This window comes from Lissotriton vulgaris, chromosome 7, assembly GCF_964263255.1.
Source record: "Lissotriton vulgaris chromosome 7, aLisVul1.2, whole genome shotgun sequence".
Lineage (NCBI taxonomy): Eukaryota > Metazoa > Chordata > Amphibia > Caudata > Salamandridae > Lissotriton > Lissotriton vulgaris.
The window spans coordinates 1,519,547,944-1,519,567,606 of NC_141695.1; the positions used below are offsets into that span (position 1 = coordinate 1,519,547,944).

The 19,663-nt window shown below is 48.3% G+C and overlaps 1 protein-coding gene across 1 annotated transcript in view; it reads left to right on the forward strand.

Annotated features, from left to right (window-relative positions):
* MTCL2 (microtubule crosslinking factor 2) overlaps positions 1–19,663 on the forward strand; it is a 579,413-nt gene that overhangs the window by 117,908 nt on the left and 441,842 nt on the right. The window contains exon 4 of the mRNA XM_086932389.1: positions 18,621–18,683. Within this exon, the coding sequence (XP_086788515.1) occupies positions 18,621–18,683 (63 nt within the window). The remainder of the gene's footprint in view (positions 1–18,620; positions 18,684–19,663) is intronic.

Sequence of the window (19,663 nt, forward strand, 5' to 3'; positions counted from 1 at the left end):
GATGCGATGGACGCCAGGCCGCTGGCAAGGACGGCTCGGTCACCGAGACCATTGCAGGGAGAAGTGATGCTGGCAAAACGAGGGGACCCAGTGCCCTCCTTCTTCTCAGTCGGATTCCAGGTTTGTCACCTCCGGATCTCCCAGATGACTCAGGCAGTCTACAGGCCCTCGGCTTGCGCATCATGGGCCCGAGCGCAGTTCCTCCGACACCGCAGCAGGTAAGTGCTTGTCAGTCTCTCAGGGGCAGCCAAATACTTCACAAAAAGGAAGGCGAAGATCTCTCCTCAGATACCCTTGGGGTGACAGCCGCGCGTTATAAGTGAACCTTACATTACATTACATTACATTACATCTCCACAGCGGAGTCGGGATAGCAGCTCCGGGTGAGGCACAGTCCGCCGCTTGTATCTACGCAGCCGCCATCTTGAGCCTTGCAGATTCAGTTCACTGTCAGTTATCCAAAACCATCCCTGCACCGAAATTCCAATGTTTTCCTCCGTAACACAGGACAGGTGTAGTGGCAGATAGGACACCTAAGATTACGAGAGGATGCTGGCGATGAGCCCCTCTGGATGCTATGTTGGCAGAATCCGGCTGTAGAGAGCCAGGCTCCAAGTCCTACTCTGCCGCCATCTTGGCCACACACCCCGCTATTGCATTTTTAGTAGTGGGATTAGTTTGCTTTAGATACCTTCTTTGCTGACGTAAGTAGGAGGAGTGGATGCCATGTGTCCTGGTTATGTCTGATAGGAAACAGTGCCATTTCACATGTAAACAGTTCTTTCCTAAAGCTGCCTTCAATTTGTTACATCGATTTATTTATTTATTTATTTATTTTTTTAAACCTTTATTGCAGCATTTATAAAGTACAAGTATGGGCCTACAACCACGGGGGACGGCCGCTAAACGGAAGTGAAATCAGAGTAATCAGAATTTAACACAGCTCCTCAGCCGACACCCCTGAGGTACGGCAGCGATTCCAAAATGGATCTTGTACTAGAACACAATGATACATTACAGGAGATAATAAAGGTTTCGTTTTATATTATTTAAATGAGCGGATCAGGTGCCGTACAATATGAACAATAGGACATGGGGGACAGGCCAAGAAATCAGGATATGCAGATGAAAGAGCCAATCATGGGACTCTGGCGTTAAGACTTACGATTCAGAGAACACAGCAGTGCAATATACATTTCCGTGGACGCCAGTACTCAGGGCCTGCCTACCCAAGGATCGACTGAACGTAAATCAAGGGCACTATATACCAGAGCTCGATGAGTCAAAATAATGCACAACCCATACTGATCCAAAGGAATAAAGGAAAGGGAGAAAAGAAAGGCCATAGAAAATAATAAAAAAGGCAAAAAAAAAAAACCTCCAACCCCCCACCCTGCACCCCTGCCGATGGCTATAGCCTAACCCCACTAGCAGCGTGCCTGTCGCCCACTAACCTAAACCCTAAAAGAAGGAAGAGAAGAAAAAGAGTGGAGGAGGGCATAATCATACGATGTTTCCGACCCCTTAGTCCCTCCGCCCAACACAGAACCCCCCCTGTCGCAAAGGACGGATGAAGAGCTACTCCTACAAAGGACCACAGGGGGTACCGTGATATACCGCCCAGCCTCAGTAATCAAACAATTGCAATTCAGACACCGACAACAGTAGGTTCACATCATCCCAATGCAATGAATTTAACCCTGACCCCTCCGAACCAGCACACTCACCCTCCCCAGTGAGACCCATGAGCACACATACAAGTCATAAATGAGACGGAAGCCATCGAAAGTCAAGCCATTACCACTTGTAGCTGATAATTCTACCAAAAGTTCAAGCACTGAAAGTGTCCTTCCCCGGGCTAGACCGTCTCGATGTTTCTCGCCCCAGGATCGTAGAATCTCAGATGGAGAAAGGGACCACCACACGATGAGGGGAGAGTCTACGGCACAGGTCCCCGGGGGGGGGGACGCCACACGATGCTTCCAGAGTCAATGACGATGTAGGGTACAGTGACACACTCACTGCCTCGGGGTCACAATCTTCCAGAGCGCCATCCGTTGGTTCTGATATTCACCTCTCTACTCGCTCCCTCACGGGGTCTTCACACAAAGGCAAAATGGCCGCCGCCTGAACGGCTGTAGATTGCTGATTCAACCGTAGGGCAGGGTCCGGGACCTCGAGCAGAATCCCAGTTAGACATACATCCATTTTAGTCAAGGACACTTCCATCTGCAAGTGAAACGGCCAAAGTTCCGACAGTATCGATCTTAACGTTAGCCCTGATGTCGCTTGATCCATGTTATCAAGTTCAGTACCAGTCTCGATCAGCTCCCCGGGTGAAACTGGCATTTCCAGGAGGGGAAAACAGGATCACGAGAGGGCAGGCATAGACGGTGACCCGCCGTTATCCAGCGCCGCGGTGACCCAATGGAACACCGCAGGCCGGGGTCCCGACCCGCCGAGACCCCGCAGAAATCTATACCGGGTCCGCGGGACGGGGATCCCCGCCTTCAGTCAGCAAGCAGGTCACCTCTCTCCCGGTACTGGGATAGGAAAACAATCGCCACCAAATTCGGGCATAGATGAAGCTTCCACTGCGATCGACTGGACCCTGCCAAGGTCTCCAGCCGATGTTGTTGCACTGCCGCCCGGCCTTGCAGATACTCGAGGCCCGGCTTCACCGTCGGAGCAGGCCACAATCTTCAATACGGTGTAAACTCGTTAAATCAGCAGATAAAAACGTAGGGATTTCGCCATCAGAGTGAGGAACACTTCATACAAACAGAGGCTGGGCGTAAAGTCAGGATATTGTACAGGATCTTGCGGCGGAGAACGGAGATCAGCGGAGCCGGGAACCTAAGCAGCCATCTTGTTTGCCGTCGTAGCTCCTCCCCGTTACATCGACTTTTGACTCATTTATATTTGTGACATAGGTTAGTTTCTTGAAAACACCGACCTAGCTAACACAGCGAACTTTGTGAGAACGCTATCACACTGCCTTGGCATTGTGTACAATGCCCTCACATGCGTGATGCCAATGTTTGTTATTACATCCATATGGCAACACAGCTATCTGTAGAATACAAACAATGGCAGCCTGATCACAATCTCTGCCCAAGGCAAGGATGCCTTTTTCTTTATATAACCTTTTGTTTCCAAGTATAATCAGAAGAGATAATACTTCTGCTGACTCCGAGGGAACCGTACATGCTGAAGCTTTTGCACAGCAGCTGACTGACATCTCCGAGAGGGGTGTCCAGTTTGTGACCAGACGGGGTTCTATACTCTTACCAATGTGGTAATGGGGTTAGACCATCCAGAAGGGGCTAGCTTGGCACAACATACATTTGCACCCATTTGCATAAGTTGTCTCAGCAAGATTGTGGAACTCTTCGTGTTATTCACTGTATTGACACTTTATATAGCTTTTGTCTTTTTCTGTCTATTGATCATTACAGCTCATATTTTCTATACGAGAATCACTTTGGTTCAATAAATATTAAAAGCTTCCCTTTGTGTATTCTTTGTATATTTGTCTGAACGAAATGGAGAATGAGTGACTGAGCGAAAGGTTCTAAGTCTGTCACCACGGTTCCTGAGGGAACAGAATTGTCATTTTCAGTAGTTGCCAGACTGTTCGCTCCCTGGCACTGTGAGCTAGCTGACCTAAGGTACAACATATCCTTGAGGGAATCAGTCTGGCACCATCCTAAGTTTGTTGTACACAAACATGCGGTTTCTACTAATTAGTGGAAACTATACAACAGTCTGTTATCTCGCCTCCATGATGTTCATCTCATTTCATGTTTTCTTTTATTTTTGGTTCCCCTGACGAAGTTTCTTGCACCCGAAATACATTAGGTTACATTGTCAAAAAAGTCAAACAACAATTTTGTGTATGGATATATCACTAATACTTCATCTACAAGTTTAGAGCAACCTATGTGTACTATTGTAAGACACGGTCTAGTGTCTCACTCTGATGTCAGTACACTAAACACCCACCCACCACCAGGCGTCATTGGTCAGATGACTCTTGCCAATACAAAGGGGCTGAGCGCACGTGCTCAGGGCCCATTAGCTAACCCACTACCACTGTGTCCGTGTCTGATTTCTCATCTGCATAATGAGGGCCTAGCGCCCATCATCACATTGGAGATGAGGACGGAGCTGTGCCCAGCGTGCCACAGCTGAAGATTCGGGGGAAAAGGGGAGAGAAGTGCAGGGTGACGTCGCGCCCTCCCCTCCCCCGCAGGATTGGCGCCGGCCGCCAAGAGGCCCGCGGGGCGTGTGCTGAGCCCCGGGCCGATACATTAATGAGACGGTGACCGGGAGCCCACCCCGCACCACTCAAGCCTGCCGGACGAAGAGCGGAGCGACCGGAGCCCACCCGCGTCGGCCGCGATGGAGTAAGCCCTGGCGTACGAGGAAATCCACGCGGAGCCCACCTGCGTGGATGAAGAGGCCCGCCAACATGAGGTGTGCCCCAGAGGGAATGCGGACCGACCGGAGCCTACCCGCGTCAGCCGCAACAGCGTGACCCCCGGCGGAGAGCGGCCCGCAGGCAAGAGGTGAGCCCACGATAGTGAAGAGTGGCCCCCAAATAAAGCAAGGCCAGCGGAGCCCACCCGCGTCTTGCCAGCAGGGACCCCTGTCCCCGCTGCGCATGTGAGGTGAAGCTGCGGCGGCGGCGTCAATATCCCTCAAGGAATCGTCCGTAGCAGGCGGAGAGCTGCTGGACACTCATACACCAAGCGGAGCCCACCCGCAACTGCCGGGAGAGACTCTACCGAACCTCCCCTTCCCCCCCCCCTAAACCCCCCTGCGCGGCGAGAACTGGACGAAGCTGCCGCGGAAGGTAAGGGAAAGTGAGGGAAAGCGAAGCACGTGGCCCGCGGCCACCAGGAAAAGCGTTACCCCCCCCCCCCCCACGGCCCATGCAGTGAAAGGCCTGCCGCGGGAGAATGGTGGAGGAAAGACTGTGAAGGCGCCACAGCGGGAGCCCACCCCGCTGCTTCCATCCGGCACGAAGTAAAGCAGCACAGTGTAGCACACTGAGATCCCTACCCTGCGCAGCGAGGGTATTGCACGCTGCTGCCGTGGGTGCGGGAGGGGGAAGGCGCCTTCAACGCAACACCCCGCGCAGTGTGTAACCAGAAAAGTACCGCAGGAGGGTGAGACACAGAACAGTGTCCCGGGGGTGCCTGCAAGCGGGTGTATTGCCCCGCATACCTGCCGTGCACAGAGAGTGAAAAGACGCAGGAGAACAGAGTTTGCCCAGAGACCCCGCCAACGTCCGATATGCCCGAGCATGATGGCAGAAATGTAAGCGACTCACCGGTTGTGAAGCGGACCCTCCGGTGGTGCCTGCATGCGTGCGTGGGCCCCAATGAGCGGCCTGTAGGCGTCCCGAGCAGCAACCACCAGCAAAGGAGCCCCATCCACGAACCTGGAGAGCACAGCCAGCAGGGCAGGAGCAGATCTCCACGAGCCTTACTGTCGGCCGGCAAGACATTCCACCAGTGAGGGAGAGGCCAACCCTGGAATACACCTACACAAAAGCACCCAGAACCAGTAGAGACTCTGGGGCAGGAGGCGGGAGGCCCACAGCATTGAGAGCCTGCTGGGACTCGCGAGCTGTGAAAGAACGAGACACTGCCATCTGGTGGCCGTATGGAGAAATTACAGGCAGGGAAAGGGGTCCTAGGAAAAGGAACAAGCCTTGGACAAACCAACGTAAAGAACTCAGTATAAGGCAAGCCTGCAGCAACGCAGACTGGAGACTGCAGCCCACACCAGTTGCTAAAGCAAAACAGGGGACAGAGTGCAAGACAGGCACAGATGCATCCAATAAGGTACACTGGTGCTGGGCAAGTGACACAGAAACACAGCAGCTTTTGCAGCCAACAAGTGCCAAGTACACAGGGCACACAGTAACGCAGGAAGAATAAAGTGATGCAACGCCATTAGAAGAGAAAGTGACCAAGAGCACCAAGAGAAGGACGACGGAGCAGTGGCACAGACCACCGGACGCACTGAGCCAAACGGAGACCTACCAAAGGCGGAGCAGCACCTGATAGCCACAGGTTGTCGTTGCACCGCAGGAAAAGAAACGGCAGCACCACAACAAGGAGGCACGGAGGTTCCGGACCTGGCACCAGGCAAAGGCGACATAGTGACGAAGCTCGACAACCGCCCGCACTGCTCCAGGGTCCCAGAAGGAAAGCAAGCACACACCGTGAAGTAACGGGGAGCGACCTGAACACGAAGAAGCAAGAAGGAGTGGTGACGTAACCCTCCGCTACCCAATGATGCACAGGTAGAGCGCAGACAGAAACGCGCCAACGCTACAGCACCGCAACAGAGTGAAGAGCGAGCACATGGAAGAAGGCGAAGCATGACGACTCACGAGGAAGGAGAAGCCGACCACCTAGATGGTCGCACCACGAAGCCGACCCCTCAAGCGGTCACACTGAGAATTTTGACGGTCACACGATGTGACGCATCCAAGAAGCTGGCCAGCCAAGTGGCCACACCAAGAACCCGACCCACAAAAGGGTCGAGAACGGAGGTGACCAAAGCAAGGGCCAGCAAACAGTGACATGGCAAGAGGTCCAGCAGGAGGACCGAGGATGGCCTGCCAGCATCGGCAGAGTGGACCGGCAAGAGGTCCAAGAAGTTCGACCACCAAGACACAGTCCACGAACATGGACCAGCGAACGTCAACAAACACAGTTTAACATTCAGAGTTAAGAGAGAAGATCACAACGACCGGTCCAGTCACAGACTAGAAGGAGACAGTGTCCGAGAACCAGGACAAGACCAGGGGGAAACAGGCAGATTGCACGCTGCCTGGAGAAGTCTGGTCTGGTCAGGAAGACGAAGACAGCAAGTTGACCAGACCGCGTTGCCAAAAGGAAGATGGAGAAGGAGAGGCACAACACCACAAAGGAAGAGGAGAGTGAGTGGCATGACACCTCAAAGGAAAAGAAAGGAGAAGAGGCCTGAGTGGCACGCTTGCCACCACCGAAGAAATGAAAGCAGAAGAGGTCTGAGCAGCATGACGACAGGAAGACAAGAGAAAGGAGCAGAGCGGTGAGGAGTGTGGAACAAGACACAACACACCAGAAGGGGAAACACCGAGGAGAACGTGAGAGGTGCACGGCATTCCACACGCACGACCGGGACACATGTAACACCACTGGAAGCATGCATCCACGTGCGAACCAGACAGTCACCCAGGAATGACAGAAGCGAGTAGGCCGGTCTGTTGGCAACAACCACCTCTGGGATGGAACGGACACAGGGCAGCGGAAATCCAGGGGCAGAGGCCTCAGGAACACCGTTGGCAGTGGATCCCACGACGAGAGACGGACTGTTGAAGCTCGCGCTGAAGATCCTGGAGGACCGAAGGTCGCACATGACGGAACCAGTCCCAACAACACCCTTTCAGGTGGAGCTTCGGACACGGAGAGAGGACCCGTAGCGACGTCCTTCAACACGTTGGAGCGGCAAGGCCGCATGTCCTCCGGTCCAGTGGGAGCCTGGCAGAAAAGGGTCTCCGGGTCGTCCAGTGAGCGGGGACACCCTCGAGAGAGGGGTATCCGTGAGAAGGATAACCTGAAGCTGAAGATCCCGTCAGGAACAGACACCAGTTTGAACCAAACACCTTGACCAGGATGGTCCAGCGGAAAGCAACACCCTTGGGACCTGCATTTCTTACCTCGACACGTTCACAGGATGTGAAACAGAGCGAGAGAGACTGTACAGCCCACCTAAAAGCTGCAAGTCTGCCAAGGCAAGAACAGACACCATTGCCAGTATTTGATGTGACCAGCAGTGGATAAGACTATGTGGGAGTTGTTGTGTTTGAGTTATTGGTTTTGTGTGAACTATATTCTTTCCCACAGTTTAGTTAGTTTAATTTTCTTAACTAAGGTTGGGAGGGATGTACTATCGTAAGACACGGTCTAGTGTCTCACTCTGAGGTCAGTACACTAAACACCCACCCACCACCAGGCGTCATTGGTCAGATGACCCTGGCCAAAAAAAGGGGCACGTGCTCAGGGCCCATTAGCTAACCCACTACCACTGTGTCCGTGTCTGATTTCTCATCAGCATAATGAGGGCCTAGCGCCCATCATCACACTATGTATTTTGCATCCAAAAGTTTTAACTTATTGTTCTTTGAATAAACTGTTTACAACAGATCATCAATAGTTCTTCAAGAAACTTTGAACTTTCACAAAAAGCAAAAAAGCCTTTGTTGTCAAAGCCCTTGGGTCTACAGTAGTGCCTTCTGGGTCTGGTTTAATTGCTAAACAAGCTATCTAAAGACATGAGCACAGGCAGTGCTCCTCCCCAAACTGCACACTATTACCTTCTTCGATTTTGTATTTAATTTGCTATTATGATTTTATTTGTATAGATTGGTTAATGTTTGAGTGCATTATAACATTTCTTCTAAATGGCTGCCTTTTACATATTATTCAAAGCATGCGCTCTACAAGTTAACACAAAACGTGCAACCATTTACAAATATCCTGCCTTTCACGTGTGCACAAGCACTTTTCGAGTCTTTGTAGTTACTGTTGCAGAGTTTAAGGGGAAATTGCCTTCCCCTGGTGCAAACATCTCTGCTGCCACACTGAATGTATTTATCTGTAAGCTTATCCTCTGTTTCAAATCCTCTTTGTTTGCTTTGTTTTTGGCTTAACGTTTTCCTCTGCCTCCCATTTTCTTTACTCTCTGTTCCATTCATTGGGTCTCTCCCTCCTCATTTCTTCAAGTTCCTGATGAGCTAAACCTTTCCCCTCTCAGGCTGTCTAATTTTTGCCTTTTTCTGAGGCTTGGCCTTCTGGGGCCCCAACTTCAAGTTCAGGGTCTCAATCAGACTGAACTCACCCAAGGGAATGCTTCCTGGATTTGATGACAGTAGTAGCCATTAAATCAGGAGATGCAGGAGAAATGTCTCATAGAAATCACTACAGGCACATTTGGAGACACATTCCAAGAGAGCATGACTCCACAGCACTTCCTTTGTGGATATCTAACATGGTACACTCCTTAGATTACATCACAGTTCTTAACAACTTGTACAAGGATCTTTCCATCCTTGTTTCTGGGAGCCCTCCAACCACTCTCCAAGCACAGATCCCTATGCCAATCTAAGGACAGGGTTTTAGGTTTACCAACTTTGTATCTTCTGATTTAATGTGCACATAATACTATGTTTAACCAGAATGTATGCTTCTGTTCAAGACAGTTAGACCTGGAAGTTATAGATCCTACCCCACTTGCTGTCAATTGTCAGACCCCTGTTCTTGGGCGCATAGGGGAGACAGGGCTGCTGGGCCACACGGGGGTCTGCCTACTATAGCTCTGCAACCGGGGCCAGGTATACCTATTTTGCAATCGGCTCTCAGGGTAGTGAGGGTGATCTGTCACAGGCTTCTCGGGTAGGTAGTGTGGAGGATAGAGACTTTTCGTTCAGCTGTTAAACAAGACACAATAACATATTGTTCACCCCAGTGCTTATCCTAGTAAACTAAAACTATTTTAATATCACAGTAAAACAAAATACTATGCAGTTCAGGAGGGGTTCAGTTACAAGTTTGCGATCTCACGTGCGATGCCTAGTCAAATATTACACCCAATTCGGTGCCCTCTCCCGGTAGAAAGTTTTTGACATGTCTACGGTGACCTAAATAAGGGTACAGGCACAGGTCAAACACAGGTGCGGTTCACTAGTGATTACCCCACAGGATAAATTATAGATCAGTTCAAACCGTTCTTGCCAAAAGTGATCCCATTGACAACAGTTTTCATGACTGATAACCTGTGTGCAATCATTTCAGTCTTTCCGTTTTTCAAATTTAGCCTCTGGGAGACCCCTCATGAAATGTCTGCTCTAGCTATGCTCCCAGTAACTGTCAGCTGCTTTTATTTTGGTGTTTCTCATACTGGGAACATAGCTGGGCTCCTTCTGGACAGTCTCTCCTCCTGCAGGGCCTGCACTCCTTGCCTTTCAGAGCATGCAGGTAGGTTTCTGGGCCCCAAGCATATTTTCAGCTTCTCCATCAAGTTCTACATACTTCCCATGACGTCCCCTTACCTCTGGGAGACTGACCTTCATGCAGACACCAGCCCTAGTCCCACACTAACTCCTAAAGGTTTCTGTGGAGCACTTCCATCCTTGGTAAAGATGAACTTGGAATTGGAACCACGTGGGGTTGTTTGTGTCTTACATTTATACTCCTTTTCGGTACAAGGATTGTTGATCCACTGTCTAAGGTTCTAGAAAGGGGTGTTTTTCTATGTCATTTTTGTACTGTAGTGCACACAACCTTTGTTTGGTTTGATGGCTCTTACTAGATACCTTCCTGATGCATGAATCGGGGAAAAACAAAAATGGCAGAGCTGACTCAGAAACGTGCTTACCTTTAACAACTGATAACTGCTGACCCACCCCTATCCTCCACTATCTTCATGACAGAGCACAGGAAGATTTACCTGGCTGCCCATTGCTAAAAGGACCATAATGAAGGTGTCGGTCTGAAGTGAACCAATAAAGGTTTGTGGCCAAAAGAAGGCGTAAGCGTTCAAGAGTTTAACTTAAGAACTAAGGAATATAGAATCTGAGATTGCCGAGTTAGGAAAAGGTCTTTCCTCAACAGAGTCGGCCCAGGATTTGCTGAACTATTCTGAGACACAAAATTAAATGCAAAGCTTTCTCTCTTCATGACTTCTTCCTACCAACTCCTCTAAACGTGCACCAATCAGGTTGCGCTGTCTCCTTGGAACAGGTAAACTCCCCTCTTTCCCAGCATCAAACAAAGATACGCACAGCTGCACGACCTTGAATGTATCATTGTTTCGGACTGCATGGTACAAGTGGAAACAAAACTGCAGTGATGAAGTCGGAGTCAACGTAGTTGTAGAGAAGATTTATTGTAACAGGTGCTGCACTAGAATGAAAACATTAGCAAAACACTACAAAAACAAATTTTTAATTAGTCCTATCTGCTCTAACAGTCCTAAGAGCAACACAATGGGCTACTCTTTTAACTGATGTAGGTTATCTTGGTCCTGCAATGAAAAAGAGAATGTGAAGGCACATTCCAAAATCAACATCATGTTTAACAGTGTAAAAGCTTTTGACCAACTCTACTCGCAGTTAGGCCAATGTTAAAAAAGCACATTTGGTTAAACAGAAAAATAATTCAAGGTAATGATTATACTTCAATTACACAGTGTGGTTTCTTTATACGTTTATGGCCACATATTAACACATTGATTAACATATGATTAGTAAAATTATCGAAATGTGGAGAATGTTGGTTCTGTCGGGTACAGAATGTTCGAGGCATATGGGCTGCAGATGGTACATTATGAATAGATCGCCATCTGGTGTTGGGCTCGGATGATTGCACTTTGTTTTTCTCTTGGAGAGTCTTTTGTATCTTGGTGACTCCTCCCTTAGTTGGTAGTGCGCATGGGCATCGGCTCCATCCTTAGATTGTTTTTTTCCGCCATCGGGTTCGGATGAAGATCGAGACGCTCCAGATCAACTTCTGAAGAAAGTGATTTTTCGGCGCGTATTCCCTTTCCAATTCGACGGTATTGTTAGCGAACGCGTTCTTTTCCATTCCGACGCGTTACAAATTCAAACTAGAAGAGAAAAACTTGGATCTACGTCGAGGAACAGGAGACCTTTCTCGGCGCAGTCAAGCCCGGAGTCCATGGAAAGGACTCCATTCAAAAAATGTCCATCGTGTGGTGCTAAGTTCCCACACAAGGACCTACACGAGGTGTGCAACCTCTGTCTATCGCCTGAACACGAATCCAGGGACTGCGAAGCCTGCGCAGCATTCTCCTCCAAGCTAACGATCAGAAATCGTCGAGCTCGAAGGCACGAGGCTTCCAGAATGCAAGCGGAGGCGATCCCGGAGCTGTTCGGAGACGAACAAATCGAGGAAGAAGAGGACCAGTCGGGGTCGGAAGGGGACCAGTCGGAGGTTGAAGAACTCTTCGAGCAACAAACCGTGAGTGACGACGTCCCCTTACCGAAAAACCGACCCCGTGCGGTAACGACCCCGCCCTCGGGCCCGGTCAAATCGCTGAAAAAAGTTTCCGACGCCCCGCCTTCGGGCCCGGCAACGAAACCGAAACTGAAACCGAAACACTCGGAATCCCACCACGTCGGATCCGAGAAAAGGGCGTCATCGACTTCGACACCGAGGCGGCATACAAAGGAGAGCTCGGTATCGAAACATTCCATGTCGAAAAAGAAATATGATGTATCGCCCAAAAGACACTCGATACCCAAAAAGTCGGAATCGAGCAGACATTCGGTGTCGAAAACAGAAAGATCTGAGGATCGAAAACAAAAACAGCTCTCGGAACCAGGACCCTCGGTACCGATTCAAGAGCAACAAACAGATCCCAAGCAAAAGATCTTGTTTATTGACCCACAAACTGGGAAAGTGGTCACGAAGAAGAGAAAGAGTGAACAGTCAGAAGATAAACCTCTTCCTCCAAAAAAGAGAACAATGGGGACGAACATAACTCCTCCTGCTTCTCCTCGTCCTAGAGACACACCCTCTTCTCCTATTCCTCACAATAGGCCACATATTCCTACACCCTCCACACCAAGACCAGCTACACCTCAGTCAGATGTAGACAGTGATATAGGGGAGGGAGAACCTCAAGGGGATGACGAATCTATCCAGGATGAGGAAGATCCATGGGAAAATTACGATGTAGGGTCAGATGAGGACAACGACCCAGAGCTATACCCCTCAAAGCCTTCACCACCTGATGATAACACAGGTATTGTGCAGCTCATTAATAGGGCAGCAAAATATCACAAACTAGATATGCACACAGAACCTCAGATAGAGGATTTCTTGTTAGAGACTCTACCTAGTGCACAGAGAACATCAGGTACTCTTCCTATGCTAAAGGGTCTTCTCACTCACACAGAAGAAATATTCGAAAACCCAGTGAGAGCCAGGGTGTTAAACCCAAGAATCGATAAAAAATATAAAGCGGCTCCAAAGGACCCAATATTTATTAGAGGGCATGTACCTCTAGACTCGCTGGTGGTCTCAAACGCTCGTAAGAGAGCAAACTCATTATCTACAGGAGAGGCTCCTCCACCAGATAAAGAGTCGAAGTTAATAGATGCATCAGGCAAGAGAGTAGCATCACAGGCAGCAAATAGCTGGCGTATAGCTAATACACAAGCTCTACTCGCACGTTACGACAGAGCACATTACGATGAGTTAGAAAAACTTCTCACACATCTTCCAAAAGAACATCAGAAGAAGGCAGACCAATTAATTCAGGAAGGTAAAATAATAACTAATACTTCCATTAAGTGTGCGTTAGACGCAGCAGACACTGCAGCAAGGTCTATTAACACTAGTGTCATGCTAAGAAGGCACGCATGGCTCAGAATCTCAGGATTCAAACAAGAAGTTCAAACAGCCCTACTGAACAGACCATTTGATCAGAAGACATTGTTCGGTTCAAGTACAGACGAGACATTAGAAAAGATGAAAAAGGATACAGAAACGGCTAAGTCAATGGGAGCATTGCAACAGCCAACGCACAGAGGTTCCTTTCGTAGATCCACCTATAGAGGGGGCTCAAAAAACACAGGAACAAATCAGCAATCCACATCTTTCACACCAACATCACCCAGAGGTAATTCAAGAGGTAATTACAGAGGTAACAACAATAAGGGTAGAGGCCGCGGAAATAATAACAACCGCAACGCCTCAACACCAAAACAGTGACTTCATAGATCTCCCCCCAGACCACATAACACCGGTCGGGGGACGTCTATCACAGTTCCTACCTGTCTGGGAAGACATCACGTCAGACAAGTGGGTGAGACAAATTATCCAACATGGTTATTGCCTAGAACTCACAGCTACCCCACCAAACATCCCCCCCAAACAGCGCCCAATGAGTCAGGATCATCTGACATTGTTAAGAGAAGAAGTGCTAGCACTTCTACAAAAGCATGCAATAGAGAAGGTCCCAAAGGATCAACAAGGAACAGGAGTATACTCTCTATACTTCCTGATCCCCAAAAAGGACGGGTCCCTACGACCAATATTAGACCTCAGACCTCTCAATGCTTACATAAATTCGGAGCACTTCCACATGGTCACGCTCCAACAAGTACTCCCTTTACTGAAGAAAGGGGACTTTCTTTCTACACTGGATCTAAAAGACGCTTACTTTCATATCCCAATTCACAAAGCCCACAGAAAATACCTAAGGTTTGTGTTAGAAGGACAACACTACCAGTTCAAGGTCCTTCCGTTCGGTGTCACAACAGCACCGAGAGTTTTCACAAAATGCCTAGCTGTGGTGGCAGCACACCTAAGAAGACAACAAATACATGTCTTCCCATACTTGGACGATTGGCTAATAAAGGCCAAATCCAAGGAAGAATGTCTTCACAACACACAGAAGACAATTCAACTGCTGCACCACCTAGGGTTTACGGTGAACTACAAAAAATCACACCTGCAACCAAACCAGATCCAGCAATACCTGGGGGCTACAGTAGACACAGAAAAGGCAATAGCATACCCCAACCCAATCAGAGTACAGACAATGGTCGGGTTAATACAAAAATTTCAACCACAACACTCACTACCAGCACGAGTGTTTATGCAACTATTAGGCATGATGTCCTCTTGCATACTGCTAATACCACATGCCAGACTACAAATGCGCCCACTACAAGAGTGTCTAGCGACACAGTGGAATCAGGCTCAAGGTCAGATTACAGATCTGGTGTTGGTAAACGACCGGACGTATCGCTGTCTGAAGTGGTGGAACACAGAAAACATTTCCAAAGGACGGTCGTTCCTAGAGCCAGTTCCACAAGTAATAATAACAGCGGACGCATCGCTCTCCGGATGGGGAGCGCATATGGACAAATACACAGTACAGGGGAAGTGGAGTGCGCAGCAAAAGAAGCTGCACATCAACTACCTAGAACTGTTAGCAATATTTCTAGCACTAAAAGCTTTCCAAATGCAAATAACAAACAAGGCAGTCCTGATCAGAACAGACAACATGACTGCAATGTATTATATTCAAAAACAGGGGGGGACACACTCACTCCAACTGTCCAAACTAGCACAGGACATATGGAGATGGGCCATTCCTCAAAAAATCTACCTGTTAGCGGAACACCTACCAGGAATTCAAAATCAAATAGCAGACATCCTAAGCAGACAGTCAGAACAAGTGCACGAATGGGAACTGCACGACCAAATACTACAGCCATTCTTCCAAAAATGGGGGCAACCAGAGATAGATCTGTTTGCAAATCATCAGAACGCAAAATGCAAACAATTCGCATCCAGGTACCCACACCAAAGGTCCCAGGGCAATGCACTGTGGATAAATTGGTCCAACAAATTTGCTTACGCGTTCCCTCCTCTACCACTAATTCCATTACTGGTGAGGAAACTGCAGCAACATTCAATGACAATGATACTAGTGGCACCCACGTGGGCAAGACAGCCGTGGTTCACCACGCTGCTACAACTCTCACAAGTACCACATCAAAAGCTAAGGTTATTACCCATGCATCTTACACAGAACCATGGAGAAATAATGCACCCAGATCCCAAACAACTGAACCTAGCGATCTGGCTCCTGAGGTCATAGAGTTTGGGTATTTAAATTTACCACCAGAATGCATGGAAATCATTAAACAGGCAAGACGTCCTACCACCAGAGCATGCTATGCAGCAAAATGGAAGAGGTTTGCTATACACTGTAACAGTAAGCACATCAACCCTCTGGACGCATCCACTAAACAAATCATTTGCTATTTATTACACTTACAACAATGTAATCTAGCATATACATCTATTAGGGTTCATCTAGCAGCCATAGCGGCGTACCTACAAAACAGACAACACCTGTCATTGTTTAAAGTACCAGCAATTAAAGCTTTCATGGAAGGACTCAAAAGAGTCATTCCACCAAGAAGACCACCTTCCCCAGTCTGGAATCTCAACATAGTGCTTACCAGACTAATGGGGCCACCCTTTGAACCTATGCATAGGTGTGAAATACAATTCCTCACATGGAAGGTGGCCTTCCTCATAGCTATCACGTCACTTAGAAGAGTAAGTGAACTGCAGGCTTTTACGATTCAAGAACCATTTATGCAGCTACACCAAAATAAAGTGGTTCTTAGAACAAACCCAAAATTCTTACCAAAGGTTATTTCAGCATTCCACATCAATCAGTCAGTGGAATTACCGGTTTTCTTTCCAAAACCACAAACAGTAGCGGAAAGAGCCCTACATACACTGGATGTTAGGAGGGCCATATTGTACTATATAGAGAGAACACAAACTTTCAGAAAGACAAAACAGCTATTTGTTGCGTTTTCTCCCACACATAAAGGCAATCCCATCTCCAAAGCGGGCATTGCCAGATGGATTGTAAAATGCATTCAAATATGCTACTTAAAAGCAAAGAGAACATTAACTGTTCCTCCTAGAGCTCACTCTACACGTAAACTAGGAGCATCTATGGCATTTCTGGGAAACATTCCACTAGATGACATATGCAAAGCGGCTACCTGGGTTACACCGCACACTTTCACAAAACACTATTGTGTAGATGTGCACACAACACAACAAGCTAGAGTGGGACAAGCAGTATTAAAAACATTGTTTCAGACAGTTGCAACAGACACGGGCGACCACCGCTAGGGAGAGAACTGCTGTATAGTCTATTCATAATGTACCATCTGCAGCCCATATGCCTCGAACGGAATATGCTACTTACCAGTATGCATCTGTTCTTGGCATAGAGGGCTGCAGAGTGGTACATGCCCTCCCAGCCTCCCCGGAAACCTGTGTCTGTTCCAACACTATCTTATTTAGATACACTTACATGGGCACTCTTATCTGTATTCTACTATACTACTCCATCTAACCCTACTATGGCAAAACAATCTAAGGATGGAGCCGATGCCCATGCGCACTACCAACTAAGGGAGGAGTCACCAAGATACAAAAGACTCTCCAAGAGAAAAACAAAGTGCAATCATCCGAGCCCAACACCAGATGGCGATCTATTCATAATGTACCACTCTGCAGCCCTCTATGCCAAGAACAGATGCATACTGGTAAGTAGCATATTCCTTATTAAGTAGAAAACTGTACTCAAACCTTTCAGTAATCATCAATGAAAAGGAAATACAAGAAAAGACAAAAAACGCACCAAAAAATAAATTAATCTAAAGTTGTATTGAGCAAGAAATCAATATATTTTTTTTACATTTTATGGTGTCGAAATAACATTAGAAGGCTGTCACTGTTCATGAACATACAATGTGTTCAACCGGCGCAGTGATATGGTGAAAAAAGTGCGAAAAATGTGCTAAATGTGAACAAGATAAATACAGTGCTGTTCGGATTGTTCAAACTGGTCATTTAAATGGCATCCATCCCTAGGTACATAAATCTCTGCACCTCTTGGGATTTAAATTTCCATCTCACGTGGGGCGGAGAGAGTAGGGTCAGGATTATCACAAGCACGTCGACGTTTCGACCCAGAGAAGTGCATGTAGTAGGCGTAGGGAGTATTCCTCAGGACAAGGCGAACCAAGGGACAGCCCGAGTTAAAGAAAGGAAGGTCTTCAGGGTATGGTCCACCGTAGGCTGGATTTAAAAAAGCAATGACTGAAGTGAGGTCCTTGATGGTAATGAATTACATCAATGAGGCAGCACAGTTCTGTAGCTCTCTGGTACTGTTCTGAGGCGCACTGGGTTACCCCATTATACTCGATGTAGGAAAATTATGGAGCATTAAATTTCACAGCTCCACCACCTTCTGCAGGCATGCAACCTCTATACTTCCACTGCCTGCCCAGGGAAGCTCCATCTACCCTCTGTCTTGTGCCATGCTAAACTATGGGCCGTCCAAAATGATCCCACTGGCCCCAGCCCTCACCATACTCTGGATCTGGCTGCCATGCATTTGCAACTCAGCATGCCCACAGAGACTCAGCGCAAGGGGTCACACTAGAACTGAACTTTACATGAGTGCGGTCAGTAGACCACACTCCTTTCCAACACAGGAGAAAGGTGTGTTCGGAGCTAATGAATCACTAAACTCTGTGTCCTGCCATCACCACTTGATGTGATCAGCCCAAGACATTGACGGAAGTGCCATATTGGTTGTGAGCGTACGCTTGGTGAGTCCTCCATATCACAGAACAGGCGTAGGCCACTGTGCACACACTAAATAAGCATGTTGACAGGGTCAACAATAAGTCAGGGTATCAGTTTCATATGCAGTTTGGTCAGTCCTAATAGGGGTACACACCTACATACCATGCAGGGAGCATTTCCACCTCAGTGATGATTTGATTTCCCTCCCTGTGAGCTTCTTACAATAGAGACTCCTAATCACCTTGTTGAAGGTTGCACTGTAGTACATGAAACAATATTGCATCCTTCATGAAAGATTAATGTATTTATTATTAACTATCTACATAATGCCATTATACCCACATTTTACTAAATTGACTGAATATGAACTGTCTTAATGTTTTGACTTAGAACTCCTTCAAGAAACGAGGAGGACGCCCATCGGGAAAATCTGAGAGGAAATCTTCCCTGCAGGTAAATATTGTATTGTAGTATAATTAATTTTATGTAGTGCTTACTACTCTGTTGAAACTATGAAGTACTTTATCACGAGTACCATGCAAACTCTATAACCACCAGTTAGTGCTTAATTTACGGATTTTCAGTTAGTTAGTTACTCTTGTATTCTCAGAAGAAACTAGCCCATGTTTTTGCCTGGTTTTTGTATTGAAATCAGGAGTGATATATGTGTGTTAGAAGGGGTTTTCGTAGGGGGGGGGAGCTTGCCTGGTCTCAAGATGGCCGCTACCTAGGTGTGCTCTATTAGCCATCGAAACTATCTGTCAGGAATCCTGCCTCATCCGAGTATTAAATTATATGCTCGCAGCTGCACTGTAGAGCACCTGAGAAGCGCTATCCATTGTTGTGTCCATCATGTTTGTCCAGATTGCTGACGTGCGGTGTTTGGGTGCGGCTGAAAGGGGCCTAGTGCAGAGCGGCCTATTATTCGCGACGGTGCAGCGACGCAGATTGTTGCTGCCTTGGACCCTGAGGCCTGGTCTGACCACCACCTGAGTAAGGAGCGTGTCCCCGACCCTGTCGGTAGGCTGTGGAGCGGGCGGCGCCTGATTCCTTGGCAGCCAGGCGGGACCCGGCAAGCGGCCTGAGTGAGGTGGCGTGGGCCTGCCTGGATCGCGGGTGGCGGCCTTGAGACTTGGGGCCGGAACCGTGCCCCCATGTGAGAGGGGGTTGAGTTCCCCGCCCAGCCAGCGACAGCGGTGAGATTTGAACCCAGTCCATCAAGCGCTGGGGGAGTTACAGGAGTTCGGCCCAGAAGGATTGGCGCGGCCTTGCCCCGGCCGAGAACCCTGCCACGAGTAACCAGGGTGACGACTGTGCGGCATTTCTGCCGTAGCCCATCTGTTTCCCCTGCCGTGCTTGAAGCACTGAGAGTCCTGCAGTACTGGCACTCCTGGCCTGGCAGCGAGTCACTAGTTGAGGCCCTGTTCGAAGAC